A 27,715-nucleotide genomic window follows, 5' to 3' on the forward strand; every position below is an offset into this window, starting at 1 on the left:
AGTGGGTGTGGGTTTTTCTTTACAGCCAAACAAGACGGAAGCTGTCATCAAACACCAGCACACCTCTGTACACACGGAGGGAAGACTGAGCGAAGTCAACTGGAGTGAAAAACTTAAAATTCTCCGGACTCCCTTTATTATACACTTGTGATCTTATGACGGGTGCCAAGTGTATGTTAATAAATAAGGATTAATAAGCTATGTAGCCTATAGACACAAATGTCTTGTATATGCAGACAGTGACTTAAAGTTTTAGCATGAGTTCAAGTATAAAAACACCAAGATACAAATGTAGAGATAAAACAGCAGCTGAAATAACGTGTAATTATTTCCTTTTAACGGCTCCAAACAGTCGTTGCCATGGTTTCCATACTCCCTATTAAATGTCACACCTCACTGTATCAGTTTTCATAGAAAAACGGACTTTTCCCATGTAATTAGAGTTTCGTTACACGTTCATACGCGATCGCAGTCGTGATTCCACTTTTTCCGACGGCACCTGAAAGCAGCACGGGAACAACCCCCGCCCCTATTACCTCCCCCTCGTCTGACGTCACGCCAACGGCTATTTGCATGAAGTGTTTTCTAGCTGCGGCTCCAACTCGCCTGCAGAACGAGTCTCTCCGAGGGGGAAAGCGAGGGAAGAGACGCAGTGAAAATAGGAGGAGGAGGGGGGCTCTTGTGTTTCACATCAGAGGAGCAGCAGGAAAAAACGGGCCGAAAGCGAGGATAAGGTGTCGGATAGCACAAGCAGAGGGGAAAAAGACAAGAAGAAGCCGCTTCTCTTGCATCGGAAAATGGAGCTACCCGCCGCGGGAGAGCACGTCTTTGCGGTGGAGAGCATCGAGAAGAAGCGCAGCAGAAAGGTTTGTCACAAGAGCACCGAAGGACATTTTTACACACAGGAGCATCGTTTTCTCTCCGGTTGTCCTTCATCTTCTCACGGATATATGTTTTATTTTTTTCCCCCCTATCAAATAATTCCTGAGATGACGGTGCATTGCAGAGTGCATATTGCTGCGTAAAGTAACGTTACGCTGATTCTCCCGTTTCTCTCCATTCACAGGGGAGGGTTGAGTATCTGGTCAAGTGGCGAGGATGGTCTCCAAAGTAAGTCCTCTCCTCAAACATAACGGCACCACTCATGATGATAACACAACATTCAAAATTGAAGTGTGTGTGCGCGAATGTGTTCATCCGTGCGAGCGTGGGCGCGCAAATGGGCGGTTGCGCGTTCTTGCTTTGGGCGCTCGACGCGTTAGCCCCGATGATGGATGTGGTTTTACGATGTATGCAATCCCCAGTGTGCCAATTAAAGGGAGATGTGTCTATAATTGAACCCTATGTTTAAGAAACGACCATATATCTGCAATTGAGTGGAGGTTGTGCCATTGTATCCCCACACACACCCTCCCCCTACAGCCGTGCGTAAAAGTTACTCATGATTTATTACACGTGCAACCACAGGGAGTGCAAGTGTCTCAGCATGTTGTTTACACATGTACACGTCAACAATTATAAGTCATGGGAGGGTTCATAAGTCATGGGTTGGTGCTTGTTAATGTCTGCCACTGTTTTGACGGGCCAGTGTGTCCTCCCTGCTCACCCTCTCCTCTCTGAACAGATACAACACGTGGGAACCAGAGGAAAACATCCTGGACCCAAGGCTGCTGGATGCTTTCCAAGACAGGTGAGTTTGGGGTTGGATAAACAGGACTCACAAGTGTTGAGGTCCAAGATATGAGTTACACAAACAAGTGTACTTTAGTCTACATTTCCAGTTCTTCACACAATGCACAAAGTGTTTGTTACGCATCCGCATGTTTAAAGTAGGAATTCTCTGTATGTTTTACTCACAGGTGACACTGTCAGCTCACTCGACCTGGATAATCTCATGTTGATACTAAACTAACTACGTAATATGTGTTAGATAAAGGGGCGGATATTCCGCTCCCAGCAGGTTTGGATTAGGATTAACATAGGTGCCATCAGAGGGTCAAGTCAGTGTTAAACTCAGGTCAGAGTTAGCAGAGCACACTGTGACGCTGCATCTACTTTTTGTAACAGGATAGTTATTTGAGCATCAGGTTATCATGCTAATGGGCTACCTGCTGTCCCACCACACAGACACCAGATACACCACCTGTGTCTTCTTCCACATGAGAGATGAACCACTTATTATTGATCTTTAAAAACGATAAGTTTAGCAACACAAAAGTTCTGCTTGTTTAATTTGGTACACTTTTATCTCTCTGTACTTACGTGCAACATTAATTACACACATACACACTTCAGACCCCAGTTCAAGATTTCGCATCACACTTGTGTAAGTTGCATTTTGGACCATCATTGGTTTCTAAACCATCTGTGACGTAACAAAGTCCTGTTAGTACATCCACATCTTGAACTCAGATTTAAGGTTAGCACAGATGCAGCCAATGAATGTGGAAACAGCCTTCTGGTATCAAACTCTGCACAGTGAAGCTCAAGCATTCAGGTGGAATGACAATAAGCAAAATACATTTTTGGGTGGAGGACGACTTTAAATTATGGCGCAAGTCTTTTCAAAATCTGCGCATCATGTAGGGGAAAGGCAAGAGGAAGTGAAGATTAATGTGAGCAAGGAACTAAACAGCGGTTTGGTTAGATCTGAGGTGAATGCATCATCTCGAAAATTGAGCAAGAGTAACCTCCACACCTCATGTTCTCTATTAGTAAAGCACACTGTGTCCGTGTTTTTTAAAGTGGGCTACCATGGTGAAATTAACTGCTTGGCTAATTGCTAAATGGTGTGATGAGTGACTGAGCAGACAGCTCCACATGAAGGACAGTGTAATTGAATTTCTTGCATGCATGGCGTGCAAAACTGTCACTGGCTTTTCTCTGAGCCTCCCTCAGCTTCTGCTTATATCAACCTTTCAGGTGCAGGTCACACGTTAAAGCAAAACATCGACATCACTCTGCGTCTGTTTCTGCAATTACCTCTCTCTCTGCAAAGAGGAGGGATTTTATTGAAACTAATTGCGTGTCTCTCCGGGGAGCCAAATCGTCTGAATGCCAGGCTATGAAAATACACTGAGTCGTCATTGTAATTAGATGTGAGGGAGGAGGGTGGGGGAGGGGACTGACATCACTCCTGTCTGCGGTATTGAGTTACTGCCTTGGAGAGACTTGCATGGAGACTAAGGAAAGTCAGAGAGGGGCTGGCCTTTATCCTTTGCCTTGGATCTAGACATTACAGAGGAGAACAAGTGTTGTTTTGGGGTGGAAGAAGCCTCATTTGAAGCCACTGTTTAGCTTTTTGTAGCAGTTAAGGACAAGTGTAATAAGGTATTACATCTGAAGGCAGGCTAGGATACTGTGAAAATGTAAAAACATGATAATAAGATGTTTGAGCTTTTCATCTGTGTTGAATGAATGTCACTTTGCATCTGGAAGTGTAACTCCAACCTGTAACATGGGCTCCATGTTTTCTAATTGAGCCTGAGGAAGACACCCGTGACGTTGTGTTGCCATGCAACGGCGACTCATCTCTATGAGATGGTTTCACTGATTGGCTGCTGTTTTCCTCTCCCACAGGGAACGTCAAGAGCAGCTGATGGGATATCGCAAGAGAGGACCCAAGCCCAAGCACCTCCTGGTTCAGGTGACACAATACTACTTGTCTTGATTATCATTAGGGCTGCAGGATATGGAAAAAAGACCATATTGCAATTATTTTTGACAGATTATGATTCCAATATGATTCACAATAAGTGTGAATGATCATCACATTTTCCATTTTCACTGAAAAAATTATTCAAATCATGATGATGTGACATGTGTTTAACAAGATGTGTAGGCCTCTGCATCTCTGCAGCACCCCACTCCTTCATTGATATGCTATTTGCCACACATTTGACCTTTATAAAAAGAAAAAACTACAGCTTCTGTGATTGGCCATGTTGCGATTTTGAGAATTAGACTAATTGTGCAGCCCTAATTAACATTTTCAGGGATAATTTCCCCTCAAATCCCAGGAAGCAATGTAGAAACAATGTTGAATTTCTGATCCAAGGCAGATTTAAAGGGGCACTCCAGGGATTTAATATTGCACTTCCATGAAGTTGGGGAACTCACATGAAACAGAAATAATACCCAAATAATTGTCAAAATTAAAGCGGCAAAAGGCAGAGATATCCTGACTTTAGTCCACAGACTCAAGCTCTGGAAATGCTGGATCCTGCATTTCCCTTAATGCATCTCAAATGCATTGTAAGGCATTGGTCTGCCTAGTAAGAACCATATTCCATTAGAGCTGTAAAAATTAACTGATGAGTTGTAAACTTTGAATTTCATCAACAACTAGTTTAATAATTGGTTAGTAAGAAAAAGAAAAACATCCAAATTCTCTGATTGTGACATTTAAAATGTAAATATTTTCTACTTTTTCTTTTACTCTTCTATGGCATTACGATGAATATCTTTGGGTAGGGGGTAAAACAAGACATTTGAGGACATCATTTTGGGCTTTGTGAAACACTGATCAAGATTTTTCACCAATTTTCTGACATTTTATAGACCAAATAACTAATCGATTGATCAAGAAAACAATAGTTAGGTGCAGCCCTACATTCCACTCAACACATCCACTTTGTACTAAGGAATGGATTTCAAGCATGCTGTAATAAGTTATTTTCTCAAGTTTAAAAAAGCTATACAACTGTTTTCATAGGTAGCGCTCTAGCCCCCTATGATAACTGGGTATCATGTGTAAAATCAGTGGAGAGCCCCTTTAACTTGGGTAGTAGGATTGAAAATTGTATTACAAGCAATAAATATGCAGGAAGATATTATCTCCATTAAATTTTATAGAGACCAAATCCCTGACCTAACAGTTGTCACTAAAAGACTGTGAATCGTACATTTAGTGCATCAATCACCGGTCTAAAGGCCAGGGGAACCCCTCAGAGGAGTGTTTTTTGTTCCTCTCAGGAGGGTGTTGGTGGTAACACATGGGATAAAGTCAATGACGGGACACAAAGCAGCCAGTGACATTCCTCCGAGCTGAGGTCACAGCCACAGGAGACACTTTGAAATGTCACTCTGACGGCCAGGCCCGTGGCTGAAAGAGCTGCTCAGGAACTGTAGGAGGGCTGTGTGAACATGGACTAAGGCCCCTGAAATAAACGGTGTGCTCGTCGGGGCCTCAGAAGAGCCCCTTCACACATTCCAAGCACAGTTTCTTCAGTGCAACTCATGGGCCTCAAGGAACCATGGCTTTTTGTTGTAGCCTGACACAGACACATGTATAGATACTGTAGACAGTTGAACCATTAATCAAATGCCCTACAGAGAGGCGTGCCCTTTAACTTTCAATACCGATGTAAAAACACAAGAAATTCACCAAATCTTTAAGCAATACTGATTGAGTTGTGCTTTTTTTTTAATAACACAAATTACTGTTTGCTCTCACAGGTTCCTTCTTTCGCCCGGAGATCCAGTATTCTGGCTGACCTCCATGAAGCGTCTCTGGATGAGGACAGCTGTCAGAAGACCAGCCCCATCCAGATGCTCCGTCCCCAGGGCCAGCAGTACCAGCTGAACAGCAAGAAACACCACCAGTACCAGCCACTGTGCAGAGAGCGTGAGACTGAGCAGCAGGCCAACGGCAAGAAGTTCTACTATCAGCTCAACAGCAAGAAGCACCATCACTACCAGCCGGACCTCAAGGTGCATGAGCCCATCTTTGTTAAACCTCGAGAGGTAAAAGCTCCAGAGCTGGCCAACAAGGGGTACAACCTTCCCCCAGTGCTGCAGCAAAAGTGGGTCCGGGACAAGGACTCCGGCTGCCTGACCAAAGTCAAGGATATTACGATGGAGCTGAAGAAGCTTCCAGCAGACCTCAATGGCAACAAAGATCCAGAGAAGGTCAAACCTAAAGAGGACGCTTCACCACAGTCTAACGGTGGCAGCAACAGCAAGCTAAAGATCGTGAAGAACAAAAACAAGAACGGGCGAATTGTTATTGTCATGAGCAAGTACATGGAAAATGGAATGAAAGCGGCTAAGATAAAAAATGGCGATTCTGATACTGCGGAAAAGCCGTCACAAGGAATTGACAACAGCTCGGAGAACCACCTTGAGAAGATGAGACTTGTCAAGAAGCTTGGCCTCATGAACGGATTTGCAAAAACCCCCAAAGACAAACCAACTGTTCCCACTTCTGTATTTAACAGGGATTGCCCCAAAGAAAAGGAACAGTCCCCCAAAATGGAGCCAACTGTGACGGAACAGGATAAACATGTCGAGGTCAGGGGTCGGGGGCAGCTTCCAGCGGATCAGCCTTTACAATTGACAACCAAGCCTAATCTGCTCTCCCTGCCCTTGGATAGGGGAGTTCCCTCCTCTCTGGACAAAAGAGGAAGCCAAGGTGGATTTCAAGGACCAAAGCGACACCTCTCTGACACGGACAGTGAGGGACATGGGAGTAGTAAGAGGTTCTTGAGTTCCAGGAGCATCAGCGCTCCTAACGCTGTACCTTCACACACCCAAAGCATCAGCACCCACCAAAACGGACACCAGAGTCATGTTGGACTGCAGGACTGTGGGTATGCAGACCAAGAGGAACCTATGGACTTGAGCATTGTCAAGTCCAGGCCTAAGGCTACCGAGGCTGAAACGTATACACAAGGAGAACCTGTAACACAAGCTGAAACACACACACAGGATGAAACAGACACACGAGCTGAAACACAAACGGACACACAAACAGAACCTCAGACTGAAACACAAAAGACTACAGAGGAGGACAAAGTCCATACATTGTCTGTTTCTAACCACGAAAAGGGAAAGGAGGAGACATTTCCCTCTTTCCAGCCTTTCCTTGGGAATATAGTGATCACAGACATTACTACAAACTGCCTCACAGTCACGTTTAAGGAATACGTAACGGCGTAACCAAACTGGGTACCAACTGTGTAACTGTATAAATGTATGTGAGATATATTTGTATTTTCAGATGCTTGAATGTACAAATGGAGCCTTGATGTTGTTTTCATTTTGTATAGTTCCGTTTAAAGAAGATCTTTTATTGCGTTATTTGCATATTTGTTCTTATAAGCTCCACCTGTTGTTCCTTGTGGAGACTTTGCAGTATCTAATTTCAGCTATTTCAAACTGAGTTTAAACAGCAAAATTAGGTTAAAGATGCTCTTAACTCTTGTAAATACTCTTCACTTTTCTATGGATGTAATTTGATTATACACTCAGCTGTCTGTCTCAGATATTGTTCAACAAATGGAGGCTTTATGGAGAATTTTGTAAGGAAGAAAAATTATATTGAAACATGGTAAATTACACTGTGTCTGTGAGCGCGTGTGTGAGTGCGTGTGCGTGTGTGTGTGTGTTAACAGATGGACAGATTTAAACAAGGATGCATGCTGCTTGGACAGATTATGCCATTAGGCATGCTTAAACAAGCGGATAAAGAAAAATGAAGCGCCTATCTGTCGATAAATGTGATTTGGATTGCTGAAAGGGAAAATGAGATTGTTTTAAAAAATGAAAGATTATTAACGGTTAATGTTCGATATACGCTCTTTTTATTTGATCTCTGTTCAAAGCTTAAGTGTTTTTTGATTCATGCATCTCAAGATCTGATACAGAGCACAAGTCACTTCTGTTAAGACAGTCGATTTTACAATCCTGCGACTGTTTGTTTCATGTTTTGCAGGAGCGCGGTGACTAAAAATGCCATTTTTCATTTGAATTATATCAGTCGTAAATCTGTGTTAACACTGCCAGTTGAGCTGTGTAATCCAACAGATTAGTCCCACCAGCTGGGTGCTCTATGAATCAGTTTTTCATGTTTCTGTTCTCTGGCACCCTGACATGTTCGCTGTTCTGTACAGGATTGAATATCTTGGCGTCACATTTTGAGTAACCTTTGCAACAAAGCACACATTATTGTCATGGTCAGACCTGTCCCCTTGTGTCATACATGCCCCCCTCCAGCACTTTTTGATCTGAGGTGCATTGACCTACTCTGTGAGAACGTTGATCAGATGCACTTTTGATGTTTTGTGTGCAGACTTTAAAAAAAAAAAAAAAAAATGAAGGCTTCCAATGATACATTTTGCAATAATAAAATTGTTTGCAAGTGGTACATGGACTTGTGTGCAACGTGTTTCTGTTTATACTTATAAAAAATAAAAAAAACGGAAATCTCATGGCTGCTGTCCAACCTCACATGTGACCTTGGCTTCCCACGGAGAATTAAAGATTTTAAGCAGAATGGGCGGCAGCTATAAGGCTGTTAAAAGGCTAACCTTACCTCATAAGTTTCCAAATCTGTACATGGCTATATTCGTGACTGCGTGTGTGTGTGTGTGTGTGTGTGTGTGTGTGTGTGTAGGCTGCGGGCCGTGAGGATTATTACAGAGCCTGTGAGTTTATTTTCAGATGGCTGCCTGGACCAACTATTTGCCTCGTATGCATACTGCAGCTCCAGGTCAGGCCTGGTCTGCTGCCACACATGGAGAGCAACGCCTCGTCATTCATTTAAATCATTCACAACGCGTTAAACAGGCCCACAGAGCGAGTGAAGGGGAAGTCTGCGGTTTAATCCTGGTCTTTAAAAGCAAGAAGATCTCATCCCAAGACCTATAAAGTATGTTCTAGTCTAACTCCAAGAAAACTGAAAGATCTCGAGGTGACTGGATAATAATAATTTAACTGCTGCATATTAAATAAGGACAATCAGTCCACCATTGATTGTATAACGTGTATAACGTGTCTTTGAGGGGGATATCAGTCGTTCAGAGCTCATCGTGTTGACCTGGACAGCTGTTCATGTCAGATGTTTCTTGGATAAATCCTCCTGACACGCTGAGAGGCGCGCAGCGGGGGGAGACTTGATTTCTCTGCTTGACCTGCAGGTTCGACCCCAGGTTCATCTTAAACAACAGGACGGAGTCTTTTTATTTCCAGTGTTTTCACGGTGTCCTATTCCTCACAGCCCAGCCGCTCATGTACAGAGGCAGACAGCTGCTGCTCTGAGGAATAACTGGAGGGCGCGTTTTAAGGCAGAGGTGTGCGGAGAGCTGCGTCCTGTCCACAACCCTCTGACACACTGCTGCTGTTCCGTTTGAACGGAACCTCTGGTGTGTTTTCTATGTTGAGGACACTGATATCCGCCTTTTTCCCGACGCTCTGAACACATGACCCGCGGTGTAACTCGACGACCGTCGCGATAAAGACGGCGGCTCTCGACCATTTCCTCTGCTGCGAGCCCCGCCAATAAAACTGCTTTCCGTGCGCGTTAATGTGAGAAACGGCAGAGAAAATGGCTGTCCTCCCTCTCCTCCATCCACCGTCTTCTCTCTCGTGTCTGTGAAACGCCTCGCAGCTGCTGCAGCGCACAAGTAATTGCGACAGTTTCGGCTGAGGAAGCTGCGACGGGAAATTCCCCGCAGGATTTAAGACCACATCATTTCCTTTGAGTATGTTTGCTTGTTGCCCGTGTAGGCACACAAACTGTAAAACTTGAGTCGGCTGTGTGAGCCTGTCAGAGAAATAAAACCAGAAGTGGATAAAAAAGGTGTAAGAAGTCGTCGTGTTCGTGATCCACCCTCTTTTCCTCTTCCTCTTATCTGCCAGCTCATGCTGAATATGTGCGTGCATGTCTGAGTTAGGCCTGCGTGGTCTCTGACAGACCGGCTTGTGCGCCACGAACACACAGGTAGCGTGCTGTTGATTTCACAAGCACGTTAGATATATCCAGGGAGCCTTCAGAAGCTTTTGTTCATTCTGCTCAGCCCCCTTCAGTAGGCCTGCAGTTTATCGTTTTAATAGAAATATAGTGTTAGTTTTAAAACTGCGCCACAGATTTTAGTCGAGTCTCCCCAGATAAATAAGGGCGGACGCTCAAACGCAACGTTTTGCAACGCGTAAAATGTGTTGGATAGCCTTCAGGAATTATGAGTGTTGCTCCAAAACAATCAGAGCTGAACGCGCAACAGCCGTCCTCTCAGGAATGACCGTGCAGGTGCAAAGAAATAACCTTCACTGTGAGCTCGTCTTTTTATAAACGCCTGCGCTCCTTTATTCTGTGAAAATGTGTCCATGCTGCTAACGACAAAAATCATCTCGGGAGTTTTTTTTTTACAAACCCTGCTGTGAGAATGACTCAAGAATTCGTTGTCGTTGAGTCGTTGGAGAGCACATAGGGCGCACACTACTGCGATTAAAATGGCAGTCTGAAAGCTGCTTTCACAATGACTAACAGTAACCTGCCGTGGAAGCCCAGCTGTATCCAGTTTGGTGACAAACAGGTGACTAACCCTCGAATTATCCCGCAGTGACTGACGCACCCGTGTTGTCCGCAGATGTGGTTGAACACCAGTGAAGACAGGTTCACGGGCCTGTGCGGGCTTTAGTGTCTCCACATTATCCGGTCATCCTCAGGGTGGAGATAATTGGCGGCAGTGCGTAATGGACGAAATAGACCAGCCTGGTGCTTTCACCAGCGATCTGTAGCCTTTGTGGAAATCTATTTTTTGAGAAACACTCAATTGCAAATACCAAATTTAAAGCTGGTATGCATGATGGTTACCTGTGTGTACAAGACAAGACCCTCAGTGATAAAACTGCCCTTCCTCACCTTTCCAATTGGCGCGTATTACCTTAAAATAAGTAGATTAAACCTAACAGGGAGGTCTGGCGGGGATGGTTGTAAGAGAAAGACCCAAAGAAAGAAAGAAAAAGAGGAATACCCTTTAATATCAGTCGCTATTGGTTGTTTCATATCAAGATCTCCGCGCCTTCACTGTGTGAATGATCTCATCTCTCACAATAAAACCTGATCAAACTTGCTTGCAGGGGTCGAAGAATGCGCCACCCTTTCTACCCTCTCTCCATCTTTCTCTTTCCATATTACTGCATTTTCCATATCACTGCCTTTGTGGTGCGGCAGGGATTTCCCGTTTGTGCGCACACCAAGAACCCGCGTCTTGCCCGGATACAAGCCAACCAATGGTGTTTAAACGGCGGCAGCACTGCTGCACTGCAGGCGCGCCGAGACCAATCGCATCCAGAGTGAGAGGTGCGTCTGTCTTCCCTTTCTGTCTGTGCTCAGTGTTGGTACAGTGGGAAAAAATACGGCAGGGAAGACTGGAATAATGACTGCAATTATAAACTGCGTCCTACAATCATGTCATTATGAGACAAACGTCCTTCAGGAAATAGCCAGTGTAGCTTCACAGGCATTAGTCAATGCTCTGCGTCCATTGCAATATTCCGATGAAGCATTTTACAGGCTAGATCTGTATAAAATGTACTTATCGTCCAAAAATCAAATGTTTGATGAAATGACTTGTGATTGATTTTCCCTCCTCTCCCTCTAAAAGAAATTAATCTGGTTTATTTGAATAATAATCCCAGTTATTGTAGCAGACACTGTGATCCTTGGAGACTCCGAGCTCCATTCTTCTGGACAGGATTTCTATTTGTTGGGCTGAACGAATAGATTTTGTGTGATATCACATATCAACTGCATGAGATTCGTTTGATACCTTGACGAGAATCAGATGAGAAGAGGGGAGAAGTTGCAGTCTGCCTGGCGTCGTGCACTTTGCACACACAGCAATTAATTCATCATCTGCATCTGCGAACTTAAATATTCTGACGACCAGTGAAGCACACCAGATGAAAATATGTCACTGGCCATTGTAATAAATCATTAACCCTTAAATATCCCCGATGTGTTTTGTCTTGATCTCTGCGCATCACTGCAGGAATTTATACATTAGCTGCGGGATAAACCAGCTGTTAAATGAGGCCGTCGGCCCGGGTCTCTCTCCCGTCGGTCAGTGTTGTTCTTGTCTTGTAAATCACGTTAAAGCCGTTTAATACAATCTCTCTGTTTCATCTTGCTGAAGATTTTATCATTAATTCAAAGGAGCATTTTTTTCGGCTCTCTCTGAAATGCATGTTAACATATTGAATCCTCTTGACAAACTGAATAAAGTTAAGAAACTGTTTGATTCATGAGATGGTCCTGGTGACCGACTGTTTGTATCTAATTCAGAAAGTCCGCTGACTTTGTTAGGCCTTTACAGACAGACACGTCTCATATTAAATTAGGGTTGTCAGTGCATTCTTTAGATCAAATATTTAGCTTCGCAGGAGACTGCTGTATTTACATTTCCATATTTTAATTTGTATGTGACTCTGTCGACATTGCATTGTTTAAAAACTGCTTTAAGCCTTTTCTCACTCTCCCTTTGTTCTGTGCAGGAAAATACCGGCGTGTTGTGTTTATACACGTGATCAATTAACCTGACTGTTGGTTATTCGGCGCTCTGAGAAATGAGGCTGGCAGTGAACCGTTCGGGCTGCATGAAGAAGTCGTATTAAAAGACTTGAGTTGTTTTCTGATTATTTAAATAAAATTGAAATAATAAATGAATAAATAACGAATAACCTAGTTTAAAGGTTTAACAGAGATATATTCTTTTCACTCACCTCAGACAATTAAACTAATTATCCGGCATTGTGAATCATTTTCCTGATTTATAGCCTGAATATTTGCAAAAATATCTGTCTGTTGAGCCGTAACTCTCCTATTTTATAAAACTGTTTCCTCTATTTCCTACCTTTTAGGCTATTATTATTATTATTATTATTATTATTATTATTATTATTATTATTATTATCATCATCATCATCATCATCATCAATTAAAATGATTTATTTTATTCAATATTGCCGCCTATTGTCTGCATTTGCTGAGCCAATGCCTCTCACAGTATAAAGGCTATATATTTTTCTGTCTTTATTTCTGAGCTGAGCAGCGTTGGCTGTCTGTCGGCCTGTGGATTGTGGACTGAACAAAACAGTGATCTTATTCATGACACACAGCCACGTCATTGTGACTCAGTTGTTTTTCTTTTTTGTGCTGTTTTTTTTTTTTTTACATTCAGCATAAGGATTGGATATGATTTTATTTTTTGTTTTATTAAATCAAGGTTTACAGTTTATATTTTTTTTAAAAAAAGAAAAAGACATTTCCCTCCTTGCTCTGGTCTTAACTCTATTCTATTCTGGCTCTCTTATTGAGTTGGCTGGTGTATTAAAAATAGGCCAAACAGCCTACAGATTATTTCCGCAATTGCAGATCACTCTTGTTGAGTAGGCGAACATCGTTATCGAAAAAGGAAATTCCGACATTAAAGCTGTTAATGTTTATGTATGAGAGATCTCACAGACAAACCGCAACATGTTTGAATGTGTTTTATTGAACGGATCACTCAGAGGATGAGTAGAGAGGGAGGTGACAGGCAACATCTTGCCGTAAGGCCAATAAATATGAAAAGCATCCCTGTTGCCTGCTCGCATGCATCAGCTGATCTTTTCTGGTTTCATTTTGCGTCACATCAAAAGCTTTGCTGTCGTAGCCTTCTATAAAACACAGTCACTTCGTGTTATGCTGTCATATCACCCGACTCAAGATCTTTTTGTTTTAAGCTGACCACTCCATGAACCCATATCTGTGTTTAACACGGTGACAGCCTTTGATTTAAATGTGTTGCATTTACAGCGGAGGTATTTCAAACGGCCATAAATAAAGGCGTTAAATAAACAGCACGTCTTCAAACTTTGCCTTCAAAATTAAAGGCTAAAGGGTGTTTAGATGAAGTAATATGAACACAAATAGCGCTTGGTTTTGCTTGGCAGAAGTGCACTGATCCTTTGTGTCGGCCTGAGACAGCAGGACGAACGAATTTAATGCGGGCAGGCGATACATTTATAACGACTTCACCCGGACTGTCTGTGCTAATGGACTAACAGGCCTACAATAACCTCTGCCGAGCGACTTTACTGCATCAGCTAATAGATCCATCGCTGGATAGACCGAACGAAAATGAGGGGTTTCTCCAACAGTTGCTCGCGCTGTCGCTTAAATCAAACAGCCTTATCATTTCCTGCTTTCCCTCTTTGCCGGACGACACTGTCGCGGGCATTTAACCACACTACTTGCTGTACCACGTGCATTTTTGAATATCTCGCATAACTTGCGCGAAATGATTCACCCGCCGCGCGGGGAAAAAAGCCACCATTTCCCCCCCGAAAGAATTCACACAGGCGCACGCTCCTCCCCTCACTTAGCAACCCGAGCACGTAGCAACGGCTCGACCAATGGGCGTTCTCATCGAGGTTCCACCGACTGCGGTTCCTTAGCAACGCTGTAAAAAATTGCGCTGACGTCCATTCGTTCGGGAGTATTATGGTCTGTCGGGAATTCAGAGTGGCTGGGACTGGAGAAAAATATCTGCTCTGCTAACGTTAGCGTCCACCAAGCTAACGGTAGGTAGCACTGGAGTAAACATGGAGCTGTCTGCCGTCGGGGAGAGGGTGTTCGCTGCCGAGTCTATCATCAAACGGAGGATAAGGAAGGTAAGCATGAGATGTAACGTGCCTCTTTTCTCCCAAAGCGTTGAATATCACGCACCAACACCGCTCTCTAATAGTACTGTTGCCCTGCAAGCTAATGAATTTCTGTTTGTTTCTGATGGCACGCAGGGTCGGATTGAATACCTTGTGAAATGGAAGGGCTGGTCTCCCAAGTAAGTGCCTGCTACATTGTGCCTCCTGCATGTTTTCAACCCGCGGCTGTGCTGTGCTGTCTCGGCTGTGCCTGTCGTTAGCTCGCCAAAGCTAGCGAGACAGCCGGATTAAAACTGAGGTGTATAGCACGATGGAGATTTTAGCTCGCGGGCTAACGCTGTGTGGCCATCCACATACTGTATGTCAGCGTTCGCTTCCTCAACCTAAAACTTCATGTTTTAATTCACAGATACAGCACTTGGGAGCCAGAGGAAAATATTTTGGACTCGCGCCTGTTTGCCGCTTTTGAGCAGAGGTAAGATGTCTGGGCTGGCCTTCACGGGCAGAGCCACTGAACGTTAACATGTCCAATAAATATACGGTGTCCTCGGTGCACTTTGCTCCCGTCACACTCAAAATGGGTGTCTGTCACTATATTTTTCACAGGGAGCGTGAGCGGGAGCTCTATGGGCCTAAAAAGAGGGGACCGAAACCCAAGACATTTCTGCTTAAGGTAAATTTAGCAGCAGTGTTCAGTGTTTTTTTGTAAAGAATTGCACGCGACAGTGTTGTCAGGTCAGACTGTCGCACACTGTGTAACCCATGTGTATTCTGGTATCTCAGCTGTTCTCTTAAACCGTGTCAACATTCATCTCCACCTCATTGAGTTTACGTAAACGCGCAGTACTCCTCAGTGATGCTAATTACGCATATTTAAAACAGCGCATCAATTAGTGGCTGCGCGTGTTGGCTAATAAACGCCTTAACAAACAGTCACTCCTGTTTATAAGCTGCCATTGAAGCGACCTCAAATTATTTAACCCTTTAATATAATTCGTTTTTAACTAATATGTATGTCATTAAGTTCTCCTACGTGAATGAGATCGGTTTAGCAAAGCGTCATATCCTGATGCGGTCAGCGAGAGGTTTCAGCTTTTCAGGACAACCAACCGTGAAAATTGCTTAATGACCGACAGTTAATCTTGAACTAAATACCAGGATCTCCGTTGACAGGCCTGTTGTTATACATCGGGTAGTGGGATTGCGCTAAATAAATACGGTGGCCTGACTGGAACTGTTTGTTGTTGTAGATGTTGATGCAGAAGCCTTGTTGTATATGTTTGCAACTCCTGCTACACATTCAGTCACATGTTTAAAATGTTAGATGCATCATGTGTAAAGTCACGTGTGGGCAGTAATAGAAAAAGTTAATAGTAGAGATTTTTTTATAAGATATTTTTGCATGTAACAGTTTGCACAGGTGTGAATAATAAAGTTAATTAAGCCAATTTAGCTGCTTCACTTTCAGGGTCCTTGTATTGTGCTTGCTGCTTCACTGTCACACTGTCATGGCTTTCTTACTAAGACATGTCAAAAGGCCTGTTAAGATGACTAAGAAATAAGAAATTATAATGTAGTAGTGTTTTTTTTATTATCATACAATTTTGAATATTCATTTCCTTCTTATTTTCTTACCTTCTAATAGGCTCAGGCTAAAGTCAAAGCCAAGTCCTATGAATTCAGGAGCGATGCAGTCCGAGGGATGCACATCACCTACCCAACCCCAGAGCCCATTGTCACCCCCAGGGCCAGAGAGGGCCTGAGAGCCGTTGTTCCCACCATCTTCCCACCCAGTACTGTCAACCGCGGAGAAAGCGTCCGTGTCCGACCGTCAGAGCTGTGCACACGTGAGCTCCAGCAGACTTCCCTTCAGCAAACCGGTCCAGAAGGACTCATCCATGTACCCAAAAAAAGAGGCCCAAAGCCGAAGCCCCGCTTCAAGGACAGCAGCTGTGGCCCTGCGGTCTCTGAGCCCCACAAGAGGAGAGCAGAGGAGCAGGTGAGCCACATCCCTCACAAACTGGCTAAGCTCCAGGGGGGTGAGGAGATGAGGCTGGTCAAAGTATCCCACAGACATCCAGACTATCACGGTCATAAACACCACCACCATCACCACCACCACCATCACCACACACACAACCGGGGAATCTCCGGTGGAAGCTCCTACAAGCAGTTCTACTCAGAGCGCAGCCTGCACCCACACAGAACAGACACGGACACTCACAGGACTAAGGACAGCTCCAGCTACCTGGCACCTCCACACTTCAAGCACCAGTCCAAAATGAGCCAGAGCCTGAGTCGCCCCACCGAGCTGCCACAGATGGAAAAGCCTTACTTCTTGGACAGGCCGTCCCCTACCAGGCTCGACGTCGACTTGGATGAAGTGACGTGGAGGCCCTCCCTCGGCAACGTGGAGAAGGTCCTGGTGACGGACGTGACCACCAACTTCCTGACCGTCACCATCAAGGAGAGCAGCACTTCTAAAGGCTTCTTCAAAGGCAAAAGATGATGGACTGATTTCTTTACCCCATGCTTTGCTTTTCTCTGAAGTTTATAGGTCATAGTGTGATTGTTAGGCAAAGCAGTTTTTGTATGTTATGTATAAAAACAAATTACATATTGTGCATATGTGTATATATTATAAAGTTGAACATCTGTTTAATGTATTGACCAAATCAAATGAAGTCAATTTCACAACTTGCATTGGTTAAACATGAATGAGTTGTTTACTTTGCAGCAGCAGGCTACTTTCTGTACAGAGTTTGTGAATTTTCCTGTTTTGCAACTGTAACTAACTAGAATGTATTTTTTCACTCATATCTTCCAGCCTCAGCTCATGTTAGTAAATTGTGAGAAGCAAGGCAACGGTTAGATATTAAAGTCAGTCTGTGGATTGAATATTTCCACTATAATTTGAACCAATTAGACTGAATATACCCTGTTCAATTCAACGGGGTTGATATTTAAAAATTGACTCAAGCACTTTGAATTCAAAAGTATTAAAGAAATAATCCGTTTGTGTTGTGTTCAAAGACCGAGTCCACCTCGGGAGTTTGTAATGTCTAACATTTCAAATTGTAAGATAAATGAATAAATTCAACACTCTGTGCATATAACTACATTTTTCCATTAACATAGTATATTTTACATTTTCATAGAAAACGTTCATGAAGCTTTAATGTAATAATTAAAGAGTTGGTGTAAAATTGCTTTTTAGACGCTTTTCAATAAATCCTTTGAATTTTCTCATTTCGTTACCTTCGTGTTTTGTTGCCTTCAGCACAGCACCGTCGGACCGGACCCTTTAAATCATCTTTGAAGGAAACCCAGAAATGAAATAATGCATTTGATCAGAACACGTTGCAGTCAGCGTGCCATACGTACCACCTAAATCTTTAGGGCCATTTTCCAATTTCTTAAATATTTTAACGGCTTCAATTTCTGTTATATCTCACGGGGGGAATGGTTTATTTAAAATTCCTATAAACTAAGAGTGATTTGAGCTATGAGACAGTAAAAGGTAAAGGCCTCCGGCGCGAGTGAAAATATTATATAAGCCTTTCGCAGCAGGCCTACATTAATTTCTGCTTAAAGTTTTTTTAAAGAAAAAAGCGCACAGTCTTCTGTGAGCCCACAGACCTGCTGTGAGTATTTAATTTAAACACGCGTCGTGTCCTCAGGTCTGCTTTCTACAGGCGGATTTAAATTCACTAGTAAATGACGTAAAAAATGCAGCTTTTCATTCATATAGGCCCCGACGGCTGTTCTGTTTTAGCCTATTTTTTTAATCCAATTTCAGAATAAGCGGCAATTTAATACAGGCCCATCGAATGTTTGTTTCTATAGGGACAATATATCATTAACCAGGGCCACATAGTCTGAGCACATTTGCGAATGGGACATATTTTAAGAACAGCCTGCGTTTATTCCAGCTTGTTTTTCTGACCGGGTCCTCATGAACAGGCCTGACCGTGCAGCCTGGCGGACCTACCTTTCACCGCTCCTTACAGGTGCGGCGCCGCCATATTTATCCGTAACACGTAAGTCACATAAGCAGCTACGTGTATAATCGGCCTCAGAGCCGAGCCATCTCCAGGCCCGTGCGAGCTCTACCTTACATATTGCATACAGCCATTAACCTCCAACCCGGCTGCGTCTGCTGAGTGCAGAGGTTCACAGTGACACTCACCGAATTAAATCATTTACTGTGTCTGAGTCCATTTGATTACACATCTGATCCTAAAGGTAACTGGATATGAGGGTCACTGATTATTAATTTAGCGGCACAAAATGGTAAAAATAGAAATGATGTTCTATTTTTTAGCTGATATTTGCACAGGATGACGTTATGCGTTAATCCAGCGGGTTCACGCATAACGTCAGGATCATGTCACAAATACAGGGAGATACCAAACAGAAACGGGCTGAGTGCTATGCTCAGCCTCACTCCTCCTCCTCTTGTAATAATAACATGACACAACCATTGAGCACTCATGCATTTGGATTTATTGGGATTATACTCGCTATCAATACATTTCACTCTGTGATGATACATGATGCACAGTTGGGAAAATAAATGCAGGTTTAACTTCACAGCTGTAATACAGTGAGATTATATGCATGACCGTTTATTCAACAGTCTTCACATGGTCATATTTAGGGAAAGAGAGAGACAGAAAGAGAGAGAGGGAGATTTTTTTCTTTTTTTCTTTCTTCAAGATTTTTCATTGCTGCTATCTTGAGTCCATGCTGTCCCTCCTGGTCCTTCACTGTGAAGAAAAAGCATGAAAATCAGTTCAAACCCTGACATTATCTGAATGTTCTATCATATCACACATGTAATACATTTCACTTACAATAGGTGGAAACATATGCAAAGCGAGACAGAGTGACAGTCTGATAAGACCAATGTGGGATTTTGAATGTTTTATTCATTTATAGTGTAAAATAAGGCATGACTGAGTAATATTCCAAAAGCTAATATTATATAAATTATGAAATAACCCCCAGGTCATCCTGTATCTTTCACAGTATCTCTTCCTTTTCTACTTAAACAGGAAGCTTAGACATGTGCAATAGATGTCTTACTGTAAGTGTCTGGTAACAGTGACATACAGCTGTTTTTTAAACCAGTTTGAGTTCGAGAGGACTTAATAAGACACCTGACAGTGTTAAGGAAATGACATTATCTGAGCCTGACTCTGAAACAGTTTGACAGGTTTCTGAGGTTTCCTGCTGTGCTGATGCGATAAGATCACAGAAAACAGGAAGAGAAATAACAGGCTGGCCATACCAACATCAAAAGACATAACTCAAATGCAAAGGAGAAAAAGGCAAGGTTCACATTCAGATTGAGATGAATTTAGTGAGGCCTTGTAGCAGCAGCCGTTGGTGTCCTTTTAAAAATGTAAAAAGATTAAAGAGTTAAAGTTGTGAAATCTGTTATTCAAAGTGTTTGTGTCATTCTGAAAGAAAGGATTGGATTCAGATTATGGGGCACAGTATGTGCACAGGGTTGCATTCATGTACGGTATGGATTTAGGGGTTGCGATGAAAGTGGACACTTGTGTTGACTTCAGTCATCACCATCATCAGACGGGGTATCCGTAGTTCCTGTCACAGCGAGGGGGGCAGTGGGGGTTCAGCCAGTTCTCCATGTTGGTCTCCTGGGCCCTCTGATCCAGAGCCTGCATGTGAAGCATGTGCTCCTGCATGGGGAGTAATAAGGCAAATAAAGTGGAGGTGAAAAATCAATAAAAAAGAAGCAACACAAGAAAGCTGATAAATGTATGGTCTGTGGATAAGACAAGTGGATCTGAATGTTTCAGGGGGGTCACACAAGTGACTCAAAGCTGTTTCATTATCTGCTTTAAATGATTGCATTACACCACAACAGCACCACAGCATATGACAGCGCAAAGTGAAATTACAGATATGAGTGGAGCTAAACAACAGGGGGAAACATGTTTAGACCTGAACAACGATGAATGGATGCAATGAAAGAAGTACAATGCACAAATGCATGGAGAGAGATGACTTTAATGATACTGCTGCTTCAGGTTCTGCAGGTCAGTACAGTCATTCAGAAAGGACAGGGACGACGGCTTAAGGTGAACAGTGCAAAATTTAATGAGGTGATTCAGATTGTGATTGCCTAAAGACAGATTTGTATGTTTTTATTAAAAACACAGTTTTACTTCTAATCGTTTGGAGGAAATTCTGAAGTTTTGCAGTGAAGGTTTTCTATAGCAAGTCAGCAAGACTCTATAATGACAGAGGAGGTTATGTCACTATATGATTTTCCCTCCACAATGCTGCGTCACATGGCAGACTTCTAATTGATTTAGAATTAGAATTTAAATGATAAATTATATATGTAATATCTATCATAGGACTTAGCTTTTTGTGATTATTTATTTATTTATATATTATTGATATCATTGGTTCAAATGTCTTTGTCTGATTTTTGTTTTGCCACTTTGCTTTAAAGGTGCGCTTTGTAGTTTTTAGGTAGGAATTTTATAGGAGAAAAAAAAATCTTTGATTAATTTTCAAGACTAAATAAACAAATAAGGGCCGGCATAATGTCATCCTGTTGTACTTGGTTTATATTTGCAGGGCCCTTCTAAGCAGCCACATATCTATCTACAAACGCTGTTCTTGGGATCTTATTCCCTTTTGAGGACCGCATAAGTACAGTTATGGAAATATATTAAGTTAATGTAAAACATTTTTTTTAAAAGTAAAAAAATTGAAAAGACACTAACATTAAATCTCTATTTAGCATTTTTAAGCATTAGACTATTAACACTTTATAAATGTAAACTTTGAAAATGGTTTTATTGATATATTGTAAACAGATAAGGTCTTTTATACATTTATTAATGTAATTCTAAACAACTGAAACTCCCCATATAAAGCATCAGTAATTGCTGTATAAACAGATAATGAGTGCTTAATGACATAAAGTGATTTAATACAGTTGCAATCAAATATGTAATGATATCTCTGCACGAGTTTGGAATACAATTAAAACAGTTTAAACCCACCTGTGTGTGTATAAACGCTTAATAAATGTTTTATAACACACTATAAATTATTTTATGTGTATTGTAAAGCATTCATTAATGATTAATGCAGCAGTAATGGATGCTTCATATGAGGAATGATAATTGCCTACAGCTGCATCACAGTGTTATAATTCATTGTTCATATAGTGTTCAGATACTGAATAAGAAGGCTAAAATGGTGTTACCCAACAGCTACAGGACTCAGTGTGATCAATACTCATTAGTCAAACCATGTGTCTATAATGTATCTGTGCTCTTTGCTCTGACTGAACCTTACCCTCATTGGCTCATCAGGGTAGCCAGCCTTCAATGGTCGGTCCTGCCTCTTGCTGCGGAGCAGCTGCTTAGCGAAGCTCTCCTTGATGATAGGGTTGGCATCTGAGGGAGGGAGGAAGATGATGAAATGTTTACTCTGATGTCTTGGGACACACACATCCATTTTTTCTACTGGTACTGAGAAAGGCCAGAATCAATACATTGATAAACAGCACAGATACAAGACTGTTCTAGTCTTGTAGATGTGAGTGTGTCAGCAGTTTCCTCCGTTTTACTTCCTCTTTCCATAAGACTCTGGAACTAAGACAGTCCTCTCTGAGTCTGAGTTATTTTGTTTTTTCTATGAACACAACAGCTGTTTTCTTGCTGGCAGGGTATTGGCTAATCAGAGTAACAACATTCCTCTCACTGAACGCTGTGTTCAGACCCATGAATCAACCTCTCACCACTATCTGCTGCTAGTGAGCTGTGGCTGACCCGATCTGTTTGGCTTGTCCATGTGAGGCTGTTTATTCGCCAACGCGAGCCCCAGGGGAGCTGCTTACACACACACACACACACACACACACACACACACACACACACACACACACACACACAGTCTCCCTCTCTAACCCAGGGCTGCATTGGGAGGCAGGGGACTTGGTGGAAAGGTAACAAAGTGCCCATTCATCCTCCTCACTCCCCAGGGAGTCCGGCCCATGCAGCACGTGACCCCAGCAGGCAGCCAGGCTGGCTCTCTCTCCCTCTCCTGCCAGAGGGAGCTGCTGTGAATGAACCCAGCTCTGTCAACACAAGGCCAGATCTGCTGCTGCTGCTGCTGCTGCTGCCTGGGCCCTAACAGCAACGTGGCAAAACATTCTGAGCTATCTCATTAAGCAAAACTGTGGTGAGGATTTGTGCAATTGCATTTGTGTTCAGAGCAAGAATGCATGCTGAAATTCAGTCAGTTGTACGTGTAAATGCAACAGCTGGTGCAAAAGAAAATATAATAATGGTACATAATTTCACTTTCTTGATTCTGCATCAAATCATATGCATGCAACACAAGAAAGATGCACTTAATTCAAACAAAACTATCCAAAATAACATCATCCTTTTTCTGTTCTGTCCTCAACTGACCTGAAGCCAGTGAAGGAAGGTATTATTTTGATTCAGAGGTCACCCCATAATTCAGTGTGACAGGCTAATGCTCTCCTCAGGTGAATCCTACAGAGTTTCCTACCTGTGTAGATCGTCAGCAGGACCACGCACAACAGAAACACCACCAGGCTCTTCATTTTCTTCACCTTTTTCCTGCCTGAGCCTTCTCTGTTCTGAGGTCCTGACCAGAGTCCAGAGGGGCTGAAGGGGGAAATTCTCCTCCTCCTCCTGCACGTCACCCAAAACTGTCACATACCTGCTCAAATTACTAAGACATTCAATTGATTTATCATTACACAACCAGGATTATACAATAAATGATAGCTGAAGTACACACAAAAATGATAGAAAATGGATGAATAAATAAGAAAACATAAAAATAAACATAATTTTTTTTAGGTACAGCACGGTGGATGAGTTCAGGAGTCTCACAGCCTTTAGTTTAGTTTAGTTTATTAAGATCCCCATTAGCTTTTGCGAGGCAGCAGCTATTCTTCCTGGGGTCTTTCATTTACATAAGTGACAAATACAAACCATCAACAAACAACACATACTTAATACATAAAAACAAAAATACATACAGAAAACACATACTTAATACATACACATACAAACAAAACATCCAAGACAAACACCTAACAGACATTACCAGCTCCTACATTGAATCGCTACACAACGTTTACTATGTATCCTGTCACACAAGGATGCCAAGACCTAATTTACAGATTTATACTAATGGTCAAAATTACGATCCAAATAATAATCTCTTAGTTTCATTTTAAAACTAACCATATTTCTTCGTTGTATAACATAATTCATAAGGGCATTCCACTCCTTCATAGCTCTATATAATACTGTACATTGAGAAAGTGCCCTGGGTAAAATAAAATAACCTCCAGCAGCATGTCGAGTTGAGTAATTATGTATGTCTGAACTAAAAGATAATTTTGTATTTAAAAATATGTGGCAGTTGTTATAATATTTCTAAGAAATACCATCAACAAATATGACAATCTGTGCTTAACATCAAGCCAGCAGAGACTGGCATGCATTTGACAAATATTCAACCTTATTCCACAAGTAAGTGCAACACGTGCGCCTTTGTTTTGTATAAGTTGCAGCCTGAGGAGAGAAGCTGCTCTGTAGTCTGATGGAACAGCAGCAGACACTTCTGTATTGCCTACCAGAGGCTGACAAGGCTGTCCCTGAGCTGCTGTCTTTTAGTATCGTTTGGACTCCTGATATCATTGATGCTCACAGTAAACCACCATAAGTGATGACACATTAACTTATATAGAAATATAATTTATGTTTACTCATATTACACCTTTAAAGTTGCATAACTACTTTGGAGGAACAATTGAACACCTTCTGCATGAGATCTATTTATGCGAGTATAGAGGTTGTCCACTAGATGGCGATGCAGACAGTCATTTAGGAACTGGGGTGCTTCTGAGGCTGTTTTAGTCATTTCTTTTTTTTATACGATTTTATTTAGATTTTTCAATTATACAAGACAAGACAAACAACCACAGGCTTGACGACAGAACAAAACAAAACAATAAAGGCCAAGCCAAAACTAAAATAAAACAAACCAAAAAAAAAAAAACACACTACAATTGCTCCACACATCCAACAAACAGGTTCAATATCAGTGTCGTCATCTAAACCTTCAATACAGGAGTACATTTGCGCCAAATATCATTCCTCTTTATGGAACACCCACATCTCAAGACCAATACATTGATTAATTAATACAAATTAAAAAAGTAAATAAATAAAAATCATGTCACCCCCAAAATATTAGGTCTAAGTAATCAGTGCCTGTAATACTTCCACCCATATGATTTCAAATTGGGTCAATTTATTCTTTTCCATGGCGATAGGTTTTTCCATGTTCAAATAATAACACATTTCTCTTTTCCAGTGTAGTGATGTGGGAGGGTGTGTGGATTTCCAATGTTTAAGGATCAGTTTCTTTAAAACGATTGATGAAAAAAGAATAATCCAACTCAGTGGGTACCTCACTGTGTCCTGCGAGTGTCTTGGAGTATGCAAACTATAATGTTTCAGGGTAGTCGAATGTTTCAGTACAGAAATGTTTATGTGATCTACTTTCGAGAATAGTTGTAATCTTGTTAATGCGAAACAAGAACAACAATTACAGTGGTGTGTTGAGGATGATGATTTCAGGAGTCTCAGTCTGAGGAATGAAGCTGCTCTGTAGTCTGGTGGTACGACAGCAGATACTTCTGTATCTGTTGTCAGGTGGCAGCAGGGTAAACAGCCTGTGGCTGGGGTGGGTGTTGTCTTTTAGTATCCTTTGGGCTCTGTGCAGTCATCTCACTTCACTGATGTCACTGATACTCATGGGTACCAGTGATGTTCTGGGCGGTTTAATCACCTGCTGTACAGTCTTCCTGTCCTGGGCCGTGCCCAAACCATGGCATTTTGTGATGTTTCTAGTCAGGATTCTTTCTATTAAGTTTCATGAAGAAGTAGAGCCTTTTCTGTGTTTTTTTATATTATATTTTAAATCAGGGTGACGGTGTGTGAATGTGAAGTGATGTGTGCAGACGTTGACAGGTCTTGGTGAGGTGGGTAACTGTCCTGGGGCCCCAGACTATGAGCCTGGTTTATTAGTTTGTTTTAATTGTTTGATTATATGCAATTTTCTCCTTGGGCTTTGCACCACTAAAGTAATCTGAAAAGGCAGGCCCCTATTAGGATCTTATTTTGTGATCATGTGTTGTAGAGGGACTGCGTCCACATGTGGTTTTAAGGCCATGACCAGACTAGTCCAGGCTATCTTATTCATCAGTGAGTTTATTTTGTCTGTCATGTCCTACATCATGGTTGTTAGTTGTTCGATTGTGTTGTATGTGTTATTTTCTCTGCCCTGTCCTTCGCTCATACAGTGACTACATTTCCCAATTATAAGATGTTATCTCTTATTTTATCTACATTTAAATTTGAAATCAAGGTCATCTGTGTGTTGTGTACGTATGTTACCATGACTCACCTATCTTTGTACGTATCATCCTTCATTGTTTCTTGTGTTTTATTTATCTATTCAGTGCCGGATTGGAGCACTGCCAGTGACGTCCGAGGGACGACGTCATTGTGCGTCATCGTTTCCACTTCCGCTTCTGGCTGCTTCCTGTGCATTACCCTTGTGTCTCCAGTACCGTGTGGACTTTAGTGATAATGTAGTTTTGTTTAATTCCTGGGGCACAGAGAGCTCCTTTTCTCTCTGTGTGATTATCTAACACGCTCTAAGCTCACATTGAGCGCAGAGCGCATGCGTGCTGAGGAGCAGCAGCACTCAGTCAGGAGCTCAGAATCAGAGATGATAGAAAAAGTGAAATGTAGCGTGTGCTATTTATCTTGTTTGCTTAAATGTCCTCAGGCAGACAGGAAGTGACTCTTTTTGTTACAGAACACTGTGTACTGTGGCTGTGCCTGATGGCCAAGTCAAACATGCATCTGTATAATGGAAGGTAGAGTTACTAAAGTAATGTGATTACACACAATTTTGACGTAAAGTAAAGTTTGTACTTGAATATTTTTATGCTATTTTAAACTTTTACCTTATACATACATTTCAGAGGGAAGTATTGTACTTGTTAACATCTCTACATGTATCTGACAGTTGTAGGTTCCACATGAAGATGTGAAAATGTGAAATTAAAAACCATAAGATAAACTACAAAAAGCCTCTTATCACAGGTTTCAGATGTCTATGACTCGTTAGCACTTCCCCTAAAGTGATGTTTTCCCTTTAAACTTCATTTAAAGACTTGCTTGAGGCACAATGAGTGCAAACGATCCAATATTTCACAAAAACAACAGACTAGAGAAAAGAAGCAAAGATGAGCTGGGTGTGTAGGAGAACTTCTTTTCCTCTCCCGTTAATCATCTGATTACAACCAAATTCTGCTCATGCACTGATGCATCACTATTAACAATCTAATTATGTAATATATAATAATACACCAGTCATTGGGACATTTTTTGGTACTAGTAATTTTCCATATTAATACCAAGATAGTAACTAGTACATAATCCAATAAACAGTATGACCTCAGCTCAATGTAATATAAGTATAATGTAATTACATAATCATATCATATGATATTCTGGTGTACACAGTTTGAGCTGATGGCACCATAGTCCTGTTACATAAACTGTACTTAACTTAATTTATTTATACTTTAGCTGTACTTACTCTGTCTTTGTGCTGCTGTAGCGCCCACATTTCCACTTTGGGGGATCGAGAAAGAATGATCTTATCCTAATGACATTGTAGGCTTTTACTTAAATGGGCTCTGTGTAGTAATTTGTAGCAAATGACATGTATCAGTCACTTGTTTATTAGCCATATGTGAGGGAATTGTACCGTGACGTCACAAATGAGACCTTCCTCGTCTCTCGGTTTGTTTAGTTGCTGCTGGACTGTGATCTTCTCTGGACTGGTGTGTCACTTTCTATGACAATCCAGAGGACGTGACCTCATGCATGTTCTCGAGTTCTGCGTCTCGGTACCTCTCTGCTCTCCGCTAACAGGGAGAAACAGTGGCTAACGCTTGTTTAGAAATGGAGGCGGGCCAGCACCACACAGAAGTCCCACAGAGCCCCTTTAAGTTGGACTTTGAATGCAGAAATTTCACTTCTCCTGGAGTATTTCTTTACATCATTGCATCTTTACTTTTACTTAAATAAAGGCTGTGAGCACTTCCTCCACCACTGACAGAGGCCACTCAGCACAACATACTTTCACTACTCTCAGCCCGACACAC

The 27,715-nt window shown here is 42.0% G+C and overlaps 3 protein-coding genes across 4 annotated transcripts; 2 read left to right on the forward strand and 1 right to left on the reverse strand.

Moving 5' to 3' along the window:
* Positions 1–558: 558 nt before the first annotated feature.
* LOC311250888 (E3 SUMO-protein ligase CBX4-like) lies at positions 559–8,146 on the forward strand. Its single transcript, XM_084343018.1, has 5 exons — positions 559–866; positions 1,067–1,110; positions 1,625–1,690; positions 3,580–3,646; positions 5,458–8,146. The coding sequence occupies exons 1-5, from the start codon at positions 798–800 to the stop codon at positions 6,937–6,939; spliced, it is 1,728 nt and encodes a 575-aa protein (XP_084199144.1). The 5' UTR covers positions 559–797; the 3' UTR covers positions 6,940–8,146.
* A 6,070-nt stretch (positions 8,147–14,216) lies between these two features.
* cbx8b (chromobox homolog 8b) lies at positions 14,217–17,672 on the forward strand. 2 transcript variants are annotated; one of them, XM_084383178.1, is made up of 5 exons: positions 14,300–14,436; positions 14,563–14,606; positions 14,837–14,902; positions 15,034–15,100; positions 16,073–17,672. In XM_084383178.1, exons 1-5 carry the CDS (start codon positions 14,368–14,370, stop codon positions 16,934–16,936), a joined length of 1,110 nt encoding a protein of 369 aa, XP_084239304.1. In that variant the 5' UTR covers positions 14,300–14,367; the 3' UTR covers positions 16,937–17,672. The 2 variants fall into 2 exon arrangements, with proteins under 2 accessions (XP_084239303.1, XP_084239304.1); XM_084383177.1 differs by having other exon boundaries at positions 14,217–14,606.
* A 1,238-nt stretch (positions 17,673–18,910) lies between these two features.
* On the reverse strand, positions 18,911–26,095 carry cUnh17orf67 (chromosome Un C17orf67 homolog). Its single transcript, XM_084343467.1, has 5 exons — positions 25,939–26,095; positions 22,999–23,144; positions 21,775–21,875; positions 20,014–20,135; positions 18,911–19,196 (listed from the first exon to the last, which is right to left on the reverse strand). Exons 1-4 carry the CDS (start codon positions 25,962–25,964, stop codon positions 20,019–20,021), a joined length of 390 nt encoding a protein of 129 aa, XP_084199593.1. The 5' UTR covers positions 25,965–26,095; the 3' UTR covers positions 18,911–19,196; positions 20,014–20,018.
* Positions 26,096–27,715: the final 1,620 nt, after the last annotated feature.

Source organism: Pagrus pagrus (genome assembly GCF_965226575.1).
Source record: "Pagrus pagrus genome assembly, chromosome: 2".
NCBI classification, from domain to species: domain Eukaryota; kingdom Metazoa; phylum Chordata; class Actinopteri; order Spariformes; family Sparidae; genus Pagrus; species Pagrus pagrus.

Bases quoted from the DNA above. Each gene is read 5' to 3' on its own strand.
- LOC311250888 (XM_084343018.1), top strand. From the start codon at position 798: ATGGAGCTACCCGCCGCGGGAGAGCACGTCTTTGCGGTGGAGAGCATC. The intron at 867-1,066 runs GTTTGTCACAAG...CTCCATTCACAG, and splicing joins AGAAGAAGCGCAGCAGAAAG to GGGAGGGTTGAGTATCTGGT. The intron at 1,111-1,624 runs GTAAGTCCTCTC...CTCTCTGAACAG, and splicing joins TGGCGAGGATGGTCTCCAAA to ATACAACACGTGGGAACCAG.
- cbx8b (XM_084383177.1), top strand. From the start codon at position 14,368: ATGGAGCTGTCTGCCGTCGGGGAGAGGGTGTTCGCTGCCGAGTCTATC. The intron at 14,607-14,836 runs GTAAGTGCCTGC...TTTAATTCACAG, and splicing joins TGGAAGGGCTGGTCTCCCAA to ATACAGCACTTGGGAGCCAG. The intron at 14,903-15,033 runs GTAAGATGTCTG...TATTTTTCACAG, and splicing joins TTTGCCGCTTTTGAGCAGAG to GGAGCGTGAGCGGGAGCTCT.
- cUnh17orf67 (XM_084343467.1), bottom strand. From the start codon at position 25,964: ATGAAGGATGATACGTACAAAGATAG. The intron at 23,145-25,938 runs GTGAGTCATGGT...GGTGACGTGCAG, and splicing joins GATGATACGTACAAAGATAG to GAGGAGGAGGAGAATTTCCC. The intron at 20,136-21,774 runs GTAAGGTTCAGT...CTCCCCATGCAG, and splicing joins ACCCTGATGAGCCAATGAGG to GAGCACATGCTTCACATGCA.